The sequence below is a fragment of the Stegodyphus dumicola genome, chromosome 10 (assembly GCF_044657685.1).
Source record: "Stegodyphus dumicola isolate Sdum_Otavi_A_Nest chromosome 10, ASM4465768v1".
In the NCBI taxonomy this organism is placed as follows: Eukaryota; Metazoa; Arthropoda; class Arachnida; order Araneae; family Eresidae; genus Stegodyphus; species Stegodyphus dumicola.
In genome coordinates this window covers 97536590-97555496 of record NC_140777.1, presented here as the reverse complement: position 1 = coordinate 97555496, position 18907 = coordinate 97536590, and the positions used below count along the sequence as shown (strand labels likewise).

Genomic DNA, 18907 nt, shown 5'->3' with positions numbered 1-18907 from the left:
AACGTGATGTTACGTCATCTGAAAAGCCGATTCGTGCTGATAGCTGATTAGTTGCCGTGAGATGACGTCATGCCTACTTCTGCTATAAGTATCTCGCGTCGCTCTGGCTCAACCCCTTCTAGTTCCTGCTTTCCTGGCACTTGAGTGAGCGGTTTCCAGCCCCTTCAGAAGGATGCATGCAGTCCGGTGAATAAAGTGCCTTGGTTCCGGTTCGTGGGATGGCTGTTCCTGAATAAAGTTCCTTGGTGCCTGTCCGCGGGATGATTGTTCCGGAATGAGTTCCTTGGTTCATATCCATAAGATCCAGAATGAAGTTCCTTGGTTCCAGAGGCTACCATGTGAGTAACTGCCGTGGGCGGCATCCATGTTCTTCAATAAAGGCGGCATTTAAAACACGTGAGCGGCGATTCCTCGTGCAAACGGAGTTTTAAGTGCTTTCAAGAACTTCATTTAAATTTTTCAGGTGTGTTCTTAACCATTGATTATGGACTTACTGAAAGTGTAGCCAACTTCATTTTGAGGCCACTTAATTACTGTTTAGGACATTCTGTTTGTATAGAATGCCAGTGTTTTTGGAGACCAGGTAAAAACATTATTTGATGAATGATGGTTATATTATATTTTTCCTAAGACTCTGATATTGTTGAAATTTATTTTCTGTGTTTTTATTCTTTATTATATTGTTAATAAATTGGTTAAGTTCAAAATCTTTTATTGTCTTCAATGTCTGCACAACATATCTCAGGGAGCTTTTATTGCTACTACTGCTAAATGTTTAATTTCTTTAAACTTTAAACTTTGCTTTAGCATCACAATGCGCACATTCCCCTAGAGGCTCGGTGGTCGCGCCCTGAAACCACTGCTCTTTATAGTAATGTTTGCTGCTTTGAAATAGCAGTGTTTATTTTCACCTGGATTTAGATAAGGGGTTTTGAAATCACAGAGTTATTGTATTACCAAACAATACATGCACCTGCCCCCATAAAATATTTTTCGTTCCAGAGATTTTTCTTTGCTTTCAACATGCTTGCTCTCTATGCTAGTACTGTGATAGTGGCATCGAATCTTCTTTCATTTTATTGATGTCACCATAATAAACGCCTTCATTTTATACCGAATGCTTCCAGAAAGTTACCGCAGTTTGAAAATACTCAAGTCTTTCAGAATGAATACAATCAGTAATATGATACGAATGGGAAACGAAGGATCCGTACCAAAGCTAAAAAGATCAAGCCTGCCTATCAACATAAATTTTATGTGCCAGATGAAAAACGACTAAAGAACGCAGGACATATGCCAGTAAAATGCAAATCCCGGCGGTGTAGATTTTGTAGCACAAGGGAGAAACCTCATAGGACAAGATACATGTGCGAAACGTGCAGTGTTGTCTTATGCATGTACCAAAAAGATAAAACATGCTTTGAAACAGTTCCATAAAAAATAACTTAGTTCTTTGACATTAAAAAAATTACTGAACTTTTTAATATTCTATTGAGTTTTTTTTTTAAATCTATTTATCCCAATTTCCTTATTATGTACGTTCTTATGTTTTCACTGCTGCAGAAAAATTACATAAATTATATTTTTTTTTCTGATGATATACTTTGTAAAATAATATTTGATGCAAATTTAAATTCAGTTTTTTTTTTTTATTCGCAAATTTCGTCATTCGTTGGAAATGCGTACGGAAGAAGGTAAGTTGTTTTTTCCTACTAACTCAGTAAGTTTCAAAGTCCTAGACGCGCGCTGGTTTCACAGCGAAACCACCACCCACAGATTAATGGGCGGGAGTAGATATTTTTAATTCATATATTATTTGTCTCTAGGATCATAATATTCGATTTTTAGTGTTTTTAGTTAAAAAAATTTTAAAAATAATATAGCACGCATCAAAGGGTTAAGAAGGAGAGCTGTGCCACCTCCTCTCCTGTCAGCAGTTATATCTCTGTTGGATCTGTACACACAGTAAATTGCAACATAAATTGGGTTTGAAGGGCTAAGTCTGTGTTCCTGTAGGAAGAACAGATCTGGGCTATGCTCATTTATAAAATCTCGCAACTCATCAATCTTACAAGATAAACCGTTTGCGTTCCATATAATGATGTTGATACAATTGTTTACAATACTATACATCAAGCATCACATTTAGAACCAAAAATATTTTAGAATATTTCAAACAAAATAAGCATCTTATCAATAGTGTGCTCTGTAGCTTGAAGCTCAGGCATCTTATCTGTAATTTTTCTAATAATATTGGCAAATGAAAAACCTTTAAAAATGTCCACAAGTTCCTTAATAAATTTGAACTTATCAGTAAAAACATTCTGACCTACCTCAGTAGGTTTTCCCCTGCTACTACTACTACTACTAAAGTTGCATTTTTAACACTATAATCCAACAATTTATTGTTTACAGTAGCAGACTTCCCACTAATTGCATTAATATAGCTAATGCCAGGTATTATATTACTTCTATTAACATTATGTCCTTCATTTGACACATTAAGTTTACTTATTTCATTATTTTGTGCTATTTTGACATTCCTAGCAGTGGGAAACTTTGGACAACCACAATAATTGGCCGTGTGCCGTGGTTGTTTACAGTTACAGCACATGATATTATTTATGCATTTGGCTTTACAATTTTCAGTTTTGTGTGACCCCACACACTTGACAGATTGAGGCTTTAGTTCAGTTATCTGATGAATGGTGGAAGTGTTGACAGTTATGACACTGCACAACACTTCTGACAGAATTATAAGGAGTAACAGAAACATAAAAACACATAAAATAAGTTATATTATGAATTTCTTCCACCCCTGGTATGTGCTCCAACTGTACTTGAAATAGCGGCATCGGAACCTTTGTTTTTAAGTTATGCATTCGTGCAATTTTGAGTACCTTATAATCAAGAGCAACTAGCTCTTCATATATTTCGTCCTTGGGACAATCTAAGGTAAGGCCCCTGAAAACAACTTTAATGGGTTTATCTACTTTACTGATTATCAAATAGTGATCAATTTGTTTATCTTCCATGTACCTTCTAATTACCCTATGGTCACTTTCAGTTTTCGGGAAAACTTTCAAGAATTTGCCCTTAATTTTGGCTGCAAATTCTGTTTTAAGTCATTTTTTAATTCCTTAACAAAATCAAAAAATTTTTCTGCTTGTTTTGCTATAGTAAGTTTAACTTTTGGGAGGCTCAATTTCAGTAATCTCAGGCTCACCCTGATCCATATTGTCATTACTATTATCATTTGCATTCAAGCCACTGAATTTATTGCTAACTGGGATTTCCACATTGCACTTAACCAATATGCTGGCCTGGCTGGATTTTTCAGCAAAACAAAGCCATCAGAATCAGTAATTTCAGTAGCTGACCTCTTATTCTTTTTAGATGGCCGCTTGAGCTTAGCATTAATAATATCCACATTATCATTAACATTAGATTCAGAAATGCTAACAGTTAATTCAGAACAATTTTCTACATTAACATCAACATTCTTACATGCTTTAGATTTAACATTTTTAAGTTTACCAGCCATAACTTTTTGAGACATAGACTAGATGACATATGGAAGAAGAAGAATTTTAATTGTGTAGTATGCTAATATGTTGAGTTCATAATATCTAAGAAACTTGGCAGTCAAGACAGATTAAATTACATGTTTATTTAAAATGATATTTGTGGCCAGAATTCACTTGGAACTCTAATTAGGCCTATTTCAAGAAAATTTACATTGATACTGTTGCAACTGAAACAGAGCACAGCGAAACAACATCTAAGCAGCAGCAAAGGTAGAAGCAAAGTACGTAATATGAAAGATTAATAATATGAAAGATTGCCAAGAGGAAGTGTTTTGGTTTATGTCAGAAAAGTTTCAGTTCTCAAAATCTTAAGTTCCCAATTAGCTATGTCATCAGTGTAATGCAAGCCATGTCTCATAGATTGATCTAGAAATGATGCAGTCCAGGAAAGTTATTGCAATTTTTAGAATACAGAGAAGAAATACTAAAATTAAAAATGGGGAATTAAAAGCCTATTGTTAAATTGAATTATAAAGCTGATTTACATATTTTTTATCTTACATTCACACACACACACGCACATAAATATATACATACATACATATAAATAATGAAGAATGCTTGCTTTTTGTTTATGTGTGCATAATTCATATAAATCTACAGTTTTACTGTCACATTGATGAAATTTTGGATAAGAAAACATTGGAATGTCATGTTTACATGAGAATCTGGAAAACCACCCAATGGGGTACACAGTGACGGAATTTATAGTTAAACGCTACACTCATGACACTCACCTTACACATTACCCATTTTTTAGGTTCATGTTGCCGTTTTTCTGTTCTCACTATCAGTGGAAGTCATACATGCTAAGCAAGTTATTCATAATCTTTTTACAAAAAATAAATATTAATGTTTTTGCATAATTTGAATTCTGAAATCCAGTCAACCATCTTAGGTTTAGTCAATGCTGTTGCGTTCCCACTAACAGTTCTTACTAAGACTCTTAAATGCTGCCACATTCACTTGCTCTTAAGAAGAATGTAGAACTTGTAAAGCAGAATTTACATAGCCTCTCTATCAGTTGTTTATGAATATTTTGAAATGGTGAAGAAATTGGCCAAAGTGGTTTTCTGAAAAAAAGATCAAGCAAAGGTAATTTTCTGACAAAAGACATAACTGATAAAAAAGCAAGTAAAATTTCTTACTAAAACTGATAGACAGTACTATGTTAGTTATCTCTTTAAAATAGTGTAGAATTTAAATGCATTCCATAACAGCTTTCTGTGAATACTTCAAAAACAGAATTTCAAAAAAAGGCACTTCCTTAATGAAGCCTCTTCACTCTGTGTAAAACCCTGGCAATGCCAAGTACTTCCAGCTACTAAATAAATACAACCAATGGGTATGAAAACATTCTTCTATTATGTGGTGAAAAATGATTCCATCAGCTCTTGTCAAACAGCCAGTCTTTCAAACAAACCACATATTAGAATGTCTCCTTGACTAAATCTTATCCTCAGAACCTGATGTAGGAACACATAAACCAAGATGGAATCGTGCATCTACATCAGAGGTCTATTCAGCAGTGAATATACATCGAGTTAAAAGAGTCAAGCAAAAAACTGAAAAAAACGTAATAAATCAGCTAAAAGTAGCTTGAAATTGTTAAAATTTGGATATGTTATGACTAGAAGCAAACTGCATCAAGTAGCATTATGCAAAAGATTAGCACTATCATGGCTTTGCATAAATATGATATAGCTTAAAATTAGTTATTTAATGAACGAGGATATATTAAACAATTTCTATTTAGCAAAAGTGTAAAAACGAGTTCGAGACGACATTTGCCAGCAAAACTGCATTACAGACCTACAAGAAGATTAGACAGAGGTCAACAACAATCCTGACATTGTAAAATGGCTAAATGTCGACTGTTCCATGGTAAAGCGGTTGTGGAACCAATTTCTAATTACTGGTTCAGCGTCTCGAAGGTAAGCCAAGAGTTACAACATCTGCAGATGACTCTTTGCAGTTTAGCACACACTGCAACAGAAATAACTCTATCTCAGCTTACATTCACACTTATTTCTGCTCAGGAAAAACAGTATCAGCCATGACAGTGTGCAAAAGGTTGTATGATAGAGGTCTGTATGCCAGGCCGCCAGCACTGTGCATTCCACTTTCTCCCTGCCATGGGAGGAAGCATTTGAACTCGGCATGTAGTCATGTAAACTGGACTGAAAATTAGAGGAGGTCTGTTGTTCTCTGGTGTGAGTCTCCCCCCCCCCATACAGACAAAGTGAAATGTGAACTGTGCTTTTCAGAATTTTCAGTAGTTCACTGTGTGTGTCTGGACATTAAAAATCCTTTAAATGTATGAAACATACAGCAAGTCTAAGAGCAACAACAGGAATTTCTCATGGATTTTATGATAGACGCCTTTCTTACATTAAGCTATGGGAAAACAGTTTTGGTGGAGCAGAATCTTTTGCTTAGATAAATAACAATGAAATAACATGGACTAAGACTGAAGCTTCAAGTTAACAAAATTAATTAAACTGTTGGAAATAATATAATAAACACGGATCAACTATTTGATGTTGTAATAACTGCAAAAGCTTTTTGGTCAGCTAACTATGAAATCTAGGAAAATACAAGTTGTGAATAAAAATGGATACAACTTTCTAGTCATTTCAATGCAAAGAATGTTTCATTTCCCAGTCTTGTTAAAATTACAGAAGAGAATTTTAGTATGGCAAGGAAATCAGCCCCGGTTGAAAGAGTATTCTCAATAAGCAATATCATATGACCTGAAGAAAGAAGTAGAATAATTGTAAAGACATTAGGTATTTTGTGGAAGCAAGAGAAATTGAAAAATTAGCAACCGCCTTTGCCGGGATTTGAACCACGGACCTCTGAAACACCGGCTCAGCGTGTTTGTTGATCACTACACCACGAAAGCATGCTAGGAAGGCGGGAGAAATACCTTATATACTTCCCATTTTAAAGGGCGACTGGGGTTTTTAGGGGACCCAATTGCCGAATCCTGGGTAATGAGAATCATCACCCTTTTTTAGTTCGAGCGCCACTTGTAGAGACATTAGAATTTTTTTCGAAGCAGGCAAGATGAAAAATGAGCAAACCCCTTCACTGGGAATCGAACCACTTTTGATACCATTAAAAATAACATAGAATCTTTAAAGGAAATCCACACTAGTATAAATACTAATAACTTCCTAATAATGAAATATGTCCAATTATTTGAGAAAGTAAGGCAAAGGTATCAGTGTAATATTCATAAGTATGCAAGACTAGTTTCAAAGCTTGAAATATAGAACCTTCTTCTTCAGCTACAGAAGTACAAATGGTGAAACAGAAGCCCAATAATAAGATAAGATAAAGCAATGAGTATGAGAGAAAGGCAGTCAAGCTTTTAAGGAAATTATTTCATAGTTGTTTTCATTCTTCATCAATAGATGATGCCAGGAGCTTGACTTCCTTCTTCCTCTTCTTATCACGTAATATTATCAACTTCTGTAATTGAAGAAGAATGTTCTATACTTAAACATTTGAAACTAGTCCTGCAAACTTATGAATATTATGCTGATTCTTGTTGCATTAACTCCTTAAATAATCTTTATTTGACGTGGTATTTTAACTCAAAGACACGATTAATTGAATTAGGAAAAAATACGTTTAACTCATTACTGATTTTTGTTTTTTTGTTAACAACTTCTTTATTTAACCTTTACAATTACAGGTAGATAAGCTTAATTTGTGGTGAGTATTTGTTTAAAACTGTCCCAGTTTAAGGGGGGGGGAAGTATTATGTACTACTTACTGTATTTTATGGTAGTTATAAAAAATTTAAATACTCAAAATGAAATCAGCTGCATTGCATTATCTACCTATTCCGTCTCTCTGAAATATATTTTTAAAAAAATTGTAACTTTAAATTATGTGAATGAAAAAAGATTTAAAGTGAAATCAAATTTCTTTCCAAGGAAGTTTTTAATTCCTTTCCAGGTTTTGAGACAGATGGTTTATGATATCATTATTTTGATGTAACAAAGTTGTGGTTGAATTTAATATTCCAGCTGAATATTTTTTCTTGTTTCTACATAATTTGGTATTTCTATTACAAAGAATTATTATCTCCTTTATTTTTTATGAATGTTAAATTAACATATAATTTACAAAATTAGATTTACATATATATATAATCTAAAAAAATAATAGACACTATAAATAAACACTCAAAAATAAACAGCCTAAAAACCACATCTGCTCTTTTTCACCATCCTATCATATTTTGGTAATTAAACAGAAAGGGTTGATAAAAAATTGAAAAATTTTTTAAGTGGTTGACTGTTAAAAAAGTTCGAGGCCTTCTTCAGCATTGAAATATATTTAAATAGAAATTAAATTTCAAAAACATTTTTTGACTCCAAATTTCCACTGAATGACTTTCACCACTCACTTGGAATTGTAATTAGCCCTTTATATATTACAAACCACAGTTACCAAGTAAATAAAAAGAATTGCTCCTCTGAATTTCCATTACATTATTTTTTATTTTATTTTCCATTGTTTTAATATTTTTGTTTTATTTTTAATAAACTTCTTTCAATGATTAGAATAATGAACAAGACTGCAATATTACAGCACAGCTGCCAACATGAAATCTTAAAAACAGGGAGGTTTTTTACACTGCAAGGTGATACCATATCAAAGGAGCTCCAAACCGACTTCAATTCACTTTATAATGCATGGTTCAGGTTACTGAACTATATTGTAATGCATGGCTCAGGCTATTGCATAATTTTGATGTAAAATACATTAGCATTTAACTAGATGTTCTAAATTTTATGTTCATTGGGTATTTTATTTTCTAATTTTCTTACATTTTATATCACGAAAATTTGAGTAGTGAAAGAAAGCTTTTATATTTTATACTTTTAAATACAATGAAAATAATAATTACTGCATATGTTATATGTGTGGTTACACTTAATAATGTATCAAATTTTGAAGCCAAATAAAATTAAATACAAATATTGAATGATTAAACATCAATTTACAAGTCCAACAACAAAGACCAGCATCTATATTTGCAAATTTTCACAGGATTAGTTTCAATGGTTTTACCCTGGGCTGGATTTAGACTTGATAAGGCCCTATATTATTTGAGATATGGGGCCTTTATAAGTCCAGATATTATATGACAGTGCCAAATATGATTTTCGAACTTTATTTAAATCATCTTTGTTACCATCAAACATGGTAAAAGTATCATCTACATAGCAGAACCATACCAGGAAGTTTCAAGTTTCACATAATTTTGATTCATAATAATGCATGTAGATATCAGCCAGGATGGGACTAAGAGGGCTTTGCATGGCTAATCCCTCAGTTTGCTTGTAATACTTATTTTGGAAAACAAAATGCGTTTGTTTCAAACAGAGTTGGGTAAGGGAAATTAGTTAATTTCGATGCAGGAGAAATGAAATTTATGAAGTCTAGTTTCTAAACATCTTAATACAACCTCCGCTGGAACATTGATGAATAAGGATTTTACATCAAAAGAAACCATGAGTAAATGTCCAGGAGAAATACTTTTAACTTTTTTTTATAAACTCTATTGAACTTTTTATGGTGTAAATGTTATTACCTAATAGAGTTGAAAATCTGGAAACTAAATATTTAGCTAATGGGTACGAGGCAGTGCCTAAATTTGATACAATAGGGCAGAAAGGAATTCCACTTTTATGAATTTGGGGAAAAGCATATAAACTGGCACAATTTGCAACAGATTGCATAAGCAATTATTTTAAGTTGGTCAAAAGGATTTTTGAAGATTTGATTGCAGTTTTTATTTTTGAGAGGATCAAAGGCGAAGGGTCTTTAGGGATCAGATTATATGGTCCTTCATTTAAGAGTTTAGTGACACTATCAATGTAAGTATTTTTGTCCATGACGAATATCTGGCTGCCTTAGTCGGCCTTTGAAATGATAATGTACGAGTTAGAATGAATTTCGCGCATCTTAGCTGTTTCTCCCGCATTCTGATTTGGTTTCAAAGGCTTATTGTTGAATTTCACATTATGTGCAAAAGATGCCTAATCATTTTTTTCTGCATATCTGAAACTTTACTGAATTCGAAAGTTTTTTTGATAGGAGCCAAAATCTGGAATCGAGGGTTTTAAGGTTTGTGAGAAATTAACTGTCTTGTTCTTCAGCTAAACTAACACTAGAAATATTAACTATTGGCTTCATATTTAAATGGGAAGATTTTTTGAACTACTTTGTTGTTAAGTTGGAAATCTCTAAAAGGAGTTTTTGGGATTTAAATGCAAGGGTGTTTTTAAAACAGTTAACCACATTCTAAGTTCTATACAAAGACTTGTTTAATGACAGTGAATTTTGGATATGAATTAGCAAGTTCCAGAAGCTTATACAGCTGAAGTTCAATTTTGGATAACTGTTGACATGTATCCCTTATGATGGCCTGAAGCAAGGCAAGTTTGCAGTTTAAGAGAATTCTTGAAACGTGATTGGAAGAATTTTGATTAGATTTGATCTGAATGAAATTGGGGGGGGGGGGGTCAATATTTTATGTTTACACTTTACTAAAAAGTTAAGGTGATTCAGAAATTTCTGTTCACTAAACAAAGTCAGCTTTATTTCATTCCTTTGTTTTCCATGCACTTCAAGTTTGCTCCTTGGCTCTTGATCAAGAACTAAGTTATTTAAAAGCAGTTGCTATTGACTGGGGCCTTTCACCCAACATATTAGCCAAGCAGTTAAAAATTCTCATCTCAACACACCAAAAGGCATACTCTTGTCTTAGGAGATTATAGGAATTCTGTTGTCATTCCTTTCTTTCCATCAGTTAGCAGGAAAATTGCATGCGTTTAACAGAAATTTAACTTCCGGGTCGTTTATTGTCCTATTAAAAAAAAAAAATTCCGAGTTCCATATTTAAGGATCCCATTCTAAATATTAATTTCTAGGACATTTACAAGATTCCTTGCCAATGTGGTTTAATTTACATTTGTCAAACTAAGAGAAGCTTAAAATTTCATGTTAAGGAACATGAGAGATATTTTAGGAAAAAGGAAACACAAAAGTCCTCTGTTGCCCAGCATTGTTGGTCCGAAAATCCCACTTTTCATTTTCTGCAGCCATTCAAAAACCATCTTCTATTGGTGAATTAGATTTTCTAGAGGTATTTACCATTCAAACAAATCTTTCTGTTCTAGTTAATGACCCTAATTCCAATCCATCTTTACCTTCAGCATTTAAGGAAATGCTTTAGTTTTCTTGTTTCATCAATAGATGGTACCAGTAGCTTAACTCCTGTCCAGCCATTCTTATCTTATCACTATATATTAGCTCGTTCATTTGAACTTTGGCAGCTGAGGATGATGGTTTGGTAAAACCACCAAAACTATGCCTGTGAAAATTTGCAAATATAATGCTGATTTTTGTTGTTTGGCTTCTAATGTTCGGCATGTTATTTTACTTTGATTAAACTTGCTTGACTAAAAATCTACAGATGTCTGCAGTAGATTAAGACAACTCAGATGAAATGAAATTAATATGATAAAGATGAATAACATGCAACAAGAAAAAAAAAAAAAAAATACAATTCCGATGAAGTAGAATTTAATTAATTCTTCTGAAAATCATAATAGTTGGGGGAATGGAATTTGCCTAATTTAAGTTTCATTCATTCAATAAATTTCATTTTATGCTGGAAAACATTTTCCTTAATAAAGGCTAAAGATTAAAAACTGGGAGATTTTGTGAAATACCGGAAGATATGATCTGAAACTTGGAGTTTTCTGATAAAACTGGTAGAGTTGGCAGCAATGTTATAATACAACATTTGGCACAAACATGAGAAAAAACAGAAAATGCACATTAGTAAATACCTAATTCTTCTATCTGTTTTCCAGAAATTCCATTACTGAGATCCACAGGCAGATTCTGTAGCATTATTTCTTCACCAGACTTGATCAGATGGCTGTCGTGAACAACAAAACAGCTCATGAAATCAGAAAAAGACATTTCGGTTGCATTGTCATCGGTGAAACGCACCTGTCGCTTCAACACGGGCACAACCGTTTGATGAAGCATAACTAATGATAAAATGCGACCGACTTCTGCCTCAGAAATACAAAGGCTGCCAGAATACATCTGAAAGATTTGTTTTTTGTTAATTAAAAAAACATGGAACATTTATCAACTAAATTTCAAAAAAGCAAAGCCCAAGAAATGTGCATGACTTGATGTCTCCTCTAAAGTGAAAAAGGGCATTCATTATTTTTACCTCCCAACAACCTATATACCTAAGTAAGGGTGGTGATGTTTATGATCCCAAAACTTGTTTTCAGTGAATAAACCTGAACGAGGGTCCATGCAGCATGTTTTGACTATTTTTAGAATGATGCTTATCTGTTTGTGTGTAACAATTTTTTTCATTTACAACAAGCCTCCTACAAAACTTCTAAAGGTTACCATTTTGCACATTTAAGCTGTATGCATTAATGCAATTAGCTGATTAAATTTGGCAAAAACTGGACAAACAGAAGTTGTACTTTACTTGAAATCCATAACAGTTTTTAATGAAAAACTACATTAAAATATAATCCAAAACTTTTCAAGTTTAGTACCTATTTAAGATTTTTATATCAATGGCAGCAAGCTATTAGGATCTTGGCTAAAATGGATAAAACTAAAAGTGATACTTTACTTGGAGCTCTAAAAACACTTTGACAAAAAAAAAAACTTTTAAGATTTAAATTACGTAAGTGATTGAAAATAACATATTAAATTTATAAGCATTAAATGTATTCTTGGAATTATGCCAAATGCAATGAGAATAAGCTCTTATGAAGACAAGCCCTTGTTAGAAAGCAATTAAATGTATTAGCTTCAATCCTCAATGTGTTCTTTTCACTTTTGTGTCGAATCACTTTTCAGATAAAAGAATGGTACCACTGAATATTATTGATATGCATTATTTTTAGAGAAATATAGTAAATAGAAAAAATTAGGTATATAAAAAGAAATGCATGGTTACATGAGATGCTTTATCAGAAATTTTATGCTGCTTTTAAAAATTTTGCTATGATGCTTTTCAAAGATATGCTGCTTTTAAAAATTTTGTATGTGTGTTTTGTCATTGATTTATTACTTTAAAACATTCTATGAGCAGAGGATATACTATGATTGCTGCAATAATTTCAAATCGAAGTATGAGAACGGACATGTACCTGAGCACATACAGATATCATTATCCACTGTATGGGAGAAAAGAATAATAAAAAATGAATATTCTTTATAATTAACATTTAGCCATAAAGCTTAGAAACAAATTAGATTTTATTTACCAATGATCAACCAGGAATGATAGCTGGTTAAGCTGCTTTACTTAAAGCTTGTTGTTATGCTGTTACATTGCTGGAGGTCAATTGTTGGTAATTATTATAATCGTGAAAAATTTTAGGTATCACATTTAAAAAAAAATATCCATTTTGAGTGTTTTTGAATCCATCTGAATGATATTTTTGCGCAACATCTGTATTTATGGACAGAATAAAGGTCTCTTTTTCCCAAAACGGATTAAAAAATGGCTTGAAAACGGATTCAGAAAATGTTTTTTCATGATATTTGTACATATGCATATATATCTTGTATGAGTAGCCTCAGAACGTTGAAATTTTGTATATATGGGACTGCTATAACATGTAGCTCTGCTCCTCCCTTTTTGGTTGCAATCAACCATACCAAAAGTAAATACATACACTGAAGTGACAAAAGTCATGGGATACCTCCTAATATTTTGTCGGTCCTCCTTTTGGCCGGCGAAGTGCAGCAACTCGACATGGCATGGATTCAACAAGTCGTTGGAAGTCCCCTGCAGGAATATTGAGCCATGCTGCCTCTATAGACATCCATAATTGTGAGAGTGTTGACGGTGCAGGGTTTTGGGTGCGAATTGACCTCTCAATGATGTCCTATAAATGTTCGATGGAATTCATGTCGGGCGATCTAGGTGGCCAGATCATTCGCTGGAATTGTCCAGAATGTTCTTCTAACCAATCGTGAATAATTGTGGCCGGTGACATGACGCATTTTCATCCATAAAAATCCCATCATTGTTTTAGCACGTGAAGTCCCTGAATGGTTGTAAGTGATCTCCACGTAGCTGAAGGTATCCATTTCCAGTCAATGATCGGTTCAGTTGCACCAGAGGACCGAGTCCATGCCATGTAAAAACAGCCCAGACCATTATGGAACCACCACCAGCTTGAACAGTGCCTTGTTGACAACTTGGGTCCATGGCTTCGTGGGGTCTGCGCCACACTCGAACCCTACCATCAGCTCTTACCAACTGAAATCGTGACTCATCTAACCAAGTCACGGTTTTCCATTCGTTTAGGGAACAACTGATATGCTCACGAGAGTCGCTGCAGGCGATGTCATGCTATCAGTAAAGGCATTCGAGTCAGTCTTCTGCTGGCATAGCCCAAGGAAGACAAATTTCGCCGCACTGTCCTATTGGACACATCCCTCATACGTCCCACATTGATTTCAGCGGTTATTTGACGCAGTGTTGTTTGTCTGTGAACATTGACAACTCTACGCAGACGTCGCTGGTCTCGGTTGATACTGTGGATCTCGGAACGTTAAATTCCCTAACAATATCCAAAATGGAATGACCCATGCGTCTAACTCCAACTACCATTCCGCGTTCAAAGTCTGTTAATTCTCGTCGTGCGGCCATAATCACGTCAAAGCCTCTTCCCATGAATAACTTGAACACAAATGAAAGCCCTACCAAAGCATTTCGCATTTATACATTTTCTATGCAATACTACTGCCATCTGTATATTTGCATATTGCTATCCCATGACTTTTGTCACTTCAGTGTATATATATATATATATATATACAGTCAAATGTCGTTAATTTGGACACTCATAATCCGGACCTCAAAGCTACAAACTTTCTGCACATGCGTCGTTTTGATGCATGCGCGTAAGACGTTTACGGCTGCAAATATGCGTGTGCATGTGCACAAAACACATTTACATATGCACGTTTAATGTATAACAGATGGTATAAGCTAAGCTAAAATTATCTAATTCAGTTAATGTTGCAGATTGCGTTGTTCCTTAATCTTCGAATTGGATTCGGCTTATTATTTTTTGCAGACTGTTAGAGCAATTTTATAAAAGTAGGCTTGAACTTTCGATTATGTCAAATAGAATTTCTGCTATATATTTACTAATATGTAAAGGATCTACAAAGCGAAAGTATGTTTCGAAGTCCATTAAAAAAAAAGTGGAATTGCTGCAAAAAATGGATAAAGGCATATCCTTTGTTTATCTAAACTTCAACATTTGTTTATCTAAACTTTGTTTATCTTTAACGCCGCGGCGCCGCGCAATGAATTGGAAGTTGATCTGTCAGCACTATTCTTATCTTCAGGGCAGATGTTTTTATTTTATTTGGCTTATAATTCCTTACTAAATGTAGTATTTCATCTTGATGTACTCCGTCTTTGATATGATTTAAATCAAATTCCTCGTCATTATAATTCGCTTCCGATAGCGAAGAAAGTGACAGATGTTATTGAAAAAGAAAAAATTTCGTTTGACAAATTAGTCGGTATTCTCTACACAGCAATTATAGGACTTGAACAGCGGAACTTTGTAACTGAACAAGAAATTATGTCTGTTTATAGAATTAAAGAGAATGTATTATCACATAAAAAACGAAGCAACTTAAACAACTTACATTGAAAGAAATGTTTAATAAAGTAAACAAATAAACATTAAGCTTTTTTTTTTTTTTTTTTTTTTTTTTTTGTAAATTTTCATATCGTTTAGATCATAATTGTTCTTTATTTCATAAATTACGGTTTCGTATTTTTAATTTTATAATTTCTGCATGCCATCTTACCAGATTTAAACTGATGATCTACAATCCGGAAAAATCGATAATCCGGAATCGGCAAAGTCCCAACGAGTCTGGATTAACGACTTTTGACTGTATATACTAACTCTGTTGTTATTCAGCTTGGTTAACTCAGTTCTTTTTATTCTTATATGTTGATAAATTGTGCATTAAAAATGATTGAATTGCGGTGTTCTTATACTAAGATAAAGGTTTCTATGCTTTATGATAAATCTACACACAGTAGTTGTAGAATTACCAATAATTAAAAAGTCGTTTAAGTGCACCTATGCCTAATGCAGCAGCCATTTGTTTACATTTGAAACTTGGAAGAATTGTGAATTAACCTTTTTGCGACAGTGCACCTTTGTTTAAGATGCTCGTGCGGGACGGAAGAGAATCGAAGGTAGTCACTGTACAGGATGGAGGTTTTGCAGCGCTAAGTCTAATTTTATAACAAAAATCAGAAAAACAAAAGTTTCGCTTCTACCATCGTAATTTTTGGTATCATTTTAGATTATTACTTGAGCTCTTATAAAAATTAGCCCTTAAAACATTTTTTCTTTATTTTACAAGAAAATATACTTAAAAAATTGCTTATCTACTAAAATAATTTTCAGAAGCGCTATTCAAATTATTCCAAACTTTCAATTGATAAAATCCATCAATTAAGTTTAAAATTAATAAAAAGAACACAATAAAGACTATTTACAGTAAGAAGTAACAAAATTTAAAATGAAAACGAGAGTGGTGAATCTCGAAGCACAGAGAAGTATCACTTTGTAACTCTTAGAAAAAGTATAACTTTTTAACTCTTTAGAAAATGAATCAGTACTCTCATTTGCATAAGTAAACGGTTCTCTAACCATACAAGGGTAATCTTCCTCTGATAAATAGCACCTTCCCGCCATAATAGACTGGAGGTGAGGCTTTCCTAAATACAAAAAGAAGGAACGGAAATATATCTGAAGGCAATGCAAAACGTAAAAAAACTCCACACAGTAACCCTAAAAGACCGTACATAGTAGAGGAAAAAATAGAATAAAAAAGGAATTGGATATAAATCAGATACTGTTTACACTTTCCCTCCGCTCCCCCACCCTCGAACAGCTGATGAGTAAAATACCAAAGTCAAGCAGAATATATCAAACTCAAGGTCAGGAACCTAAAACTGTGTTCATTTCAAAAGTAATGGACACAGGATGCCATCTAATGGCCTTCAGAAAAACGTTCCACCTTAAAATGCGTATACACATCACCCGTCCTCTGAATGCGATCTTTACTGATGCATGGATGGGACGCCCGGCTGTAAGAGACGTTTTTAGGGAATGCGTACATGGGACACCCGTCCTGAAAGGGTTAAGTTACTTTCTGCACCTTCAGTGTTTTTTGACGAGTGAGACCAAAAGTAAACTTTCAGTCTTGTGCACCAAAAAATCTACCTTCTTACCTGCCTGCTGAATTAGGCCATACAAGGAAGTCATGTGGTGTTCACATCAGATTTTTTATTTCCTTATATGAAGTAAAGGAAGTATTGTAATATCGAAAAATTTCAGGTATCATATTTCAACAAAAACCTTCTTGTTAACTGCTCTGGAATGCAATTTAACAATGTTTTTGTGTGGTATTTGTACGTACAGACATAATAAAAGACGTTTTTCCAAGAAATATTGTAAAAGTGATTTAAAATGGATTCAGAAGAGATATTTTTCATGGTTCCTGTATGTAACAGGTTGGAGGGAAAGTTCTGTCATATTTTAAAGAAAATATTTGAATTCATTTATAAAAATATGTGTTTAATATTAATCAATTATATATGCTCCGTTATTTGTTACTGCTGTTGCCATCTTTCAGATAACCTGTAAATTCCTGTTTTGTAGAAGTTCTCGTCCTTGGAGTTAAAATAGTCAGCAACTGTCTTAGAAACACTTTCAAAAAACTTGAATTTTTTTGCCTGTTAGATGATTTTGCAGAGATCTGAACAGGTAATAATCAGATAGTGCAATGTCAGGTGAATACGGTGCGTGACTAAGGACTTCCCATCCTAATGCATTCAGTTTTTGTTGTGTCACCATTGCAGTATGCAGTCGAGCATTATCGTGGTGGAACACTATTCCTTTTCTGGACACTAATGCTGGCCTTTTTTCTTTGATAGCTGCATTCAATTTATCAAGCTGATTGCAGTACAGATCCGTGTTAATGGTTTTTCCCTGTTTCGGCAACTCATAGTAAACTGGACCTTTACTGTCCCACCACAAACAAAGCAGTACTTTTTGTCGATGGATACTTGGTTTTGGAACTGTTGCTGATTATGTTCCTGGTTTGCAGTAAGATTTTTTTCTCTTAATATTCTCATAAAGAATCCACTTTTCATCTCCAGTAATCCATCTCCTGTCCAAAAACGGCTTTTGTTGTGTCTAATCAGATGTGATGAACACATTCTTACACGATCAGACAAATTCTTTTCCATTAATTCATGTGGAACCCAAACACTTTGCTTTAACACAAACCCAAGAGATTTAATATGAACTCCAACAGTTGTATGATGAACTCTTCTGCAATTTCTCAACTTGTTAAATGTGAATTATTTTCCAACATGGATCGCAAAACATCATTATCGATCTTGGATTGTCGTCCAGATCGTTCACTTTCTTGGAGGCTCAGATCCCCGGAATGAAATCTGCTAAACCATCTTTGACAAGTACGAACATTTACAATATCTTTTCCAAATACCGCACATAAATTTTTACATGCAACTGATGTGTTGCTTCCTTTTTGGAATTCATACAAAATGCAGTGTCATAAATGCACTTTATTTTCTGACATGTTTTTCATTTTAAATATCACAAGTAAATGACGAACCCTAAAAAAAAGACTCCTTATATATTATACAGCAGCTGAAAAATAAAAAAAAATCCGAACGACTCACTAGGCAGATTTTTTTTTTATTTACAAGAAAAATCACTTGCCTATTTAAAATATGACAGAACTTTCCCACCAACCCGTCATATACGTACATATGTATGTATCTCGCATAACTCAAAAACAAGCAGCCTCAGTATGCTGAAATTTTGTATTTGGGACTGCTATAACATGTAGATGTGCACCTCCCTTTTTGGTTGCAATCTGCGATAATGAGCTCAGTTCTTTTTATTCTTAAATGTTGATAAATTGTGCATTTTTTCTTTAAAAATGATTGAATTACGCTTTTCTTATGCTCTGATTAAGCTTTTTATGCCTTTAGTTAATCTGCATGCAATAATTGGACAATTATCAACAATTTAAAAGTTGTTTAAGTGGTACTAAGCCTAACAAAGTTGCCATTTGTTTATATTTGAAACTCATAGTAAAATAGAGAATTAAATAGGGCTGGATTTAGACTTGATGAGGCCCTAAGCTATTTGAAA

The 18907-nt window shown here is 33.7% G+C and overlaps 1 protein-coding gene across 2 annotated transcripts in view; it reads right to left on the bottom strand.

Moving 5' to 3' along the window:
- Rab3-GAP (Rab3 GTPase activating protein) overlaps positions 1-18907 on the bottom strand; it is a 244686-nt gene that overhangs the window by 91029 nt on the left and 134750 nt on the right. For both annotated transcript variants that reach the window (XM_085825301.1, XM_085825302.1), the window contains exon 20: positions 11468-11732. In XM_085825301.1, coding sequence (XP_085681427.1) covers positions 11468-11732 — 265 coding nt within the window. The remainder of the gene's footprint in view (positions 1-11467; positions 11733-18907) is intronic.